We start from the raw sequence: 3,387 nt of genomic DNA, 5'->3' as shown, positions 1-3,387 counted from the left end.
ACGGCTGCCCTCGAGGCCAAGAAGAAGAAGGACTCCGACGCCAAGAAGGCCAAGAAGGAGATCATTGCCAAGTCCTCCATCCTGTTTGACGTTAAGCCGTGGGACGACACCGTGGACCTGAAGGCGCTGGCGCAGAAGCTGCACGCCATTAAGCGCGACGGCCTGCTCTGGGGCGACCACAAGCTGGTGCCCGTGGCGTTCGGTGTGAAGAAGCTGCAGCAGCTCATCGTCATTGAGGACGACAAGGTCTCCAGCGACGACCTGGAGGATTTGATCATGTCGTTCAAGGACGACGTGCAGTCCATGGACATCGTCGCCTGGAACAAGATCTAGCCCGCCGCTCTGCTGCCATGAAGCGAAATAAAAGAAAATAAACAGGAGGACATAGGGGGAATGAGGCGAGACGCTCCACTGCGCAGTTCATGGCACGTTCGTTTTCTTTTTTGTGCTTGAGGTAAAGTGAATTGGGTACTAAGCATCTCTGGAGGGATAAAATATTCATGAGTGCCAGGGTAGGGGTGCTCTTTTGTTTGTTGGTCTTCTGCTTTCGCTGTGGCTGTGCGTGGTCGCATTGGGATAACTATTGCTCCTGAGCGCATTTATTTTTTTTAACTTTCCTTTGCTTCTCTCTTGGCCTATCCGTGTCATCTTTGTTGCAGTAGGGTGGGGCATTCGCGTACATCATTAGGGGTAGAGGAAGAGGTCCCAGTGCTGGTCAAAGCGGGAGCGTTGAGTGAGTGCTGACGACCACCCACAGCGTTGTTTTGTTTTTGTTGTTGTTTCCTTGTTGTCCTTTTTCCTTTGCAGTTGTGCGGCCGTTTCACACGCCCTTTGCTTGTGTGACTTTGCTGCGCGTGGGGAGGGTGGGTGGCGTTTTTCTTCCAAAAGGTTTTGTTGTGAAAAGCCGCAAGTTTTCGTGGTGTCTGCGGCAGCGCCGACACGCTTGTGCGCTGCCCACGAACAGTCGCGGTCCCCCGGCATCCTGCGGGCGAGGATAAAGGCAGCCCAGCTCCCACCAGTGTGGAAACAAATACTTGAAAAAAAAAAGCATCCACCTGCGTGTGATGTCCGCCGTGGTGACTCGCAAGCGAAGTCGCTCTCAGTCCGCGGAGGAGGTGCTGGAGCAGCGAGTGGCGGTCCCAGTTGTGCAGCGTGAGAAGACCCTTGAGGAGGAAGAGAAGTCCGCCATTCTTCAACTAGTGACATCTATTCTGGAGGACTGGCAGGGTGCGCAGAAGCTTCTCAACGAGGACATCATCCGTACTGTGCTGCGACGTGTGCGACCGGTGTTGATGGCGCAGCCGATGTTGGTGAATCTTGAGGCCCCTGTTAACGTCTGTGGGGACATACATGGCCAGATCAACGATCTTGTAGAGATATTCCGTGCTGGTGGAATGCCACCCGAGTCACGCTACTTGTTCCTTGGCGATTATGTGGATCGTGGAAAGTACGGCACAGAGGTGATCACCGTGTTACTCGGTCTGAAGGTCCTTTACCCGGACAAGATCTGTGTCCTCCGTGGCAACCACGAGTCCGAGAGCATCTGTAGAATATACGGCTTCTTCGACGAGGTGAAGCGCCGCTTCTCAGTGAAGCTGTTCAAGGAGTTTGCAGACGTCTTTAACTGTCTTCCCATCGCGGCCCTCATTGAGGAGATTGCGCTCTGCATGCACGGCGGCCTGAGCCCGGAGCTGCGCAACCTCAGCCAGATCAACCAGATTCGCCGTCCTCTGACGGTGCCGGACGCGGGGCTAGCCTGCGACATTTTGTGGTCTGACCCCGAGGAGAATGGCAGCGGGTGGATGCGGAGCGGGCGCGGGGTCAGCTACACCTTTGGCGAGGACGTCGTGCGGCGGGCCTGCGCCAATCTGAAAATAGACGTTGTGCTGCGCGCCCACGAGGTGGTCGATAACGGTTACGCCTTTTTCTCGGATAGGCGGTTGGTGACAATCTTTAGCGCATCTAACTACTGCGGTGAGTTCACGAACAGTGGGGCGATGATGATGATGGACGAGAACTGCAAGTGTAGCTTCCAGATCTTCAAGCCGCAGTACTAACAGAGGAGGGGGCGAGGGCAAACGCGGAAACGAAACCAAGCAAGCAAGAAGGAAACAATAATAACGCTGAGTCTAATGGAAAAAAAAAAGGGAGCAAGCAAAAACAACAACAACAAGCGAAAAAAAAAAACATATGTGGGAAGAAGTAAGAAGCACTCGGACAAGGAAAGGGAGCGGAAGAAGATGCGGAGCAAAGAAGGAGGGAGGAACAAAAAAAACATGAGGTGTTTGGCGTGCCGAAGAAGAAAAGGATGTCTTTCTCGCAAGCCTGCATTCGTGCTTCGTCATATGTGCTGAATGTGTGCTCGGGAAAGGGGGCATGTGCGTCTGTTCTGCCGGGTGACAGAGGGAGAGGAAGGTGGGAGGGTGTAAATGCCGGGGTTATCACACATAAGACGCCAAGCCCTGAGGAGACTTGGTGGCGCCTTTTAAACTCTGCATACCCGCACGCGCTTGGACTAACACGAATAAGAATAAGAGAAAGAAATAAAGGTGGTGGAATGATTCTTTTCCGTCCCTCTCGCATGTGTGTGTGTGTGTGTGTGTGTAATTTTTCCCCCCTGTGTCACGCTTGCTGGGGCGTTCCTGCAGGCAACCACATGTCCGCGCCGATCTTTCACCCCCCCACCATGTTTTTCTTTTGTAATTTTGTTTGCTTCCTTCTATTTACTTCTATCTGTGTGAGTGCGCGTGTCCGATTATTATTATTGTTTTGTGTTGTTGTTGTGGTTACGTTGCCACTAACTGCTGCCTCGCCTTTGTCTCCGGCCGCTTTCTCTCGGCGCCTGCGTGGTTTCCTCACTGTTGCTGTGAGTTGATTTTTTTTGGTTTGTGTTTCTCTCTCTTTCTCGCTATTTCTCTCTCGCGCGCGCTCTCTCTCTGTCGTTGGATCCGTGCAGGTGTCTCCGGCGAAAGCAGCAACAGCAGCGACGATGGTTCTTCCCAGCCGCCAGAAGGTAGACCGCCGCTCCCGCAAGGGCAGCAAGAAGCACCGCCCCGAGATTATTGTCGTGGACCTCAAGGACCACGTGCTGGGGCGCGCCGCCGCCATCGTCGCCAAGCAGCTTCTGCTCGGCAAGAAGATCACGGCTGTGCGTTGCGAGCAGCTGACAATCGCAGGGACGGAGATCCGCAACAAGATCAAGTACCTGCAGTTCCTCCGCAAGCGGAAGCTGTCAAACCCGAAGCTTGGCCCCTTCCACCACCGCAGCCCCTCTGACATCTTCCTGCGTACGGTGCGCTCCATGCTGCCCCGCTACACCAAGCGCGGCCAGAAGGCGCTGCGCCAGCTCGTCGCGTACGAGGGCGTTCCCACGAATGTTGTGCGCAC

General features: G+C 54.4%; 3 protein-coding genes across 3 annotated transcripts in view, besides 5 other annotated features; 2 read left to right on the top strand and 1 right to left on the bottom strand.

The window, feature by feature from the left end:
• Window positions 1–311, bottom strand: part of Tco025E_07781 (25 kDa translation elongation factor 1-beta) — a gene marked incomplete at both ends in the record, with an annotated part of 435 nt that extends 124 nt beyond the window's left edge. Inside the window, one exon of the mRNA XM_029374640.1 lies at window positions 1–311. This exon is cut by the window's left edge and continues 124 nt beyond it. Coding sequence (XP_029225258.1) covers window positions 1–311 — 311 coding nt within the window.
• Window positions 312–758: 447 nt separating this feature from the next.
• Window positions 759–791: a microsatellite.
• A 273-nt stretch (window positions 792–1,064) lies between these two features.
• On the top strand, window positions 1,065–2,057 carry Tco025E_07780 (serine/threonine-protein phosphatase PP1 beta; the record flags this gene model as incomplete). Its single annotated transcript, XM_029374639.1, has 1 exon — window positions 1,065–2,057. One exon carries the CDS (start codon window positions 1,065–1,067, stop codon window positions 2,055–2,057), a length of 993 nt encoding a protein of 330 aa, XP_029225257.1.
• Window positions 2,058–2,151: 94 nt separating this feature from the next.
• Window positions 2,152–2,189: a microsatellite.
• Window positions 2,190–2,582: 393 nt separating this feature from the next.
• Window positions 2,583–2,605: a microsatellite.
• A 150-nt stretch (window positions 2,606–2,755) lies between these two features.
• Window positions 2,756–2,788: a microsatellite.
• A 105-nt stretch (window positions 2,789–2,893) lies between these two features.
• Window positions 2,894–2,941: a sequence feature (GA-rich).
• Window positions 2,942–2,989: 48 nt separating this feature from the next.
• The window catches only part of Tco025E_07779 (60S ribosomal protein L13a), a gene marked incomplete at both ends in the record, with an annotated part of 519 nt that continues 121 nt past the window's right edge, over window positions 2,990–3,387 (top strand). The window contains one exon of the mRNA XM_029374638.1: window positions 2,990–3,387. This exon is cut by the window's right edge and continues 121 nt beyond it. Coding sequence (XP_029225256.1) covers window positions 2,990–3,387 — 398 coding nt within the window.

This window comes from Trypanosoma conorhini, assembly GCF_003719485.1.
Source record: "Trypanosoma conorhini strain 025E chromosome Unknown Tco_14.4_contig_00632, whole genome shotgun sequence".
Lineage (NCBI taxonomy): Eukaryota > Euglenozoa > Kinetoplastea > Trypanosomatida > Trypanosomatidae > Trypanosoma > Trypanosoma conorhini.
This window is presented reverse-complemented; position numbering and strand designations above follow the sequence as displayed.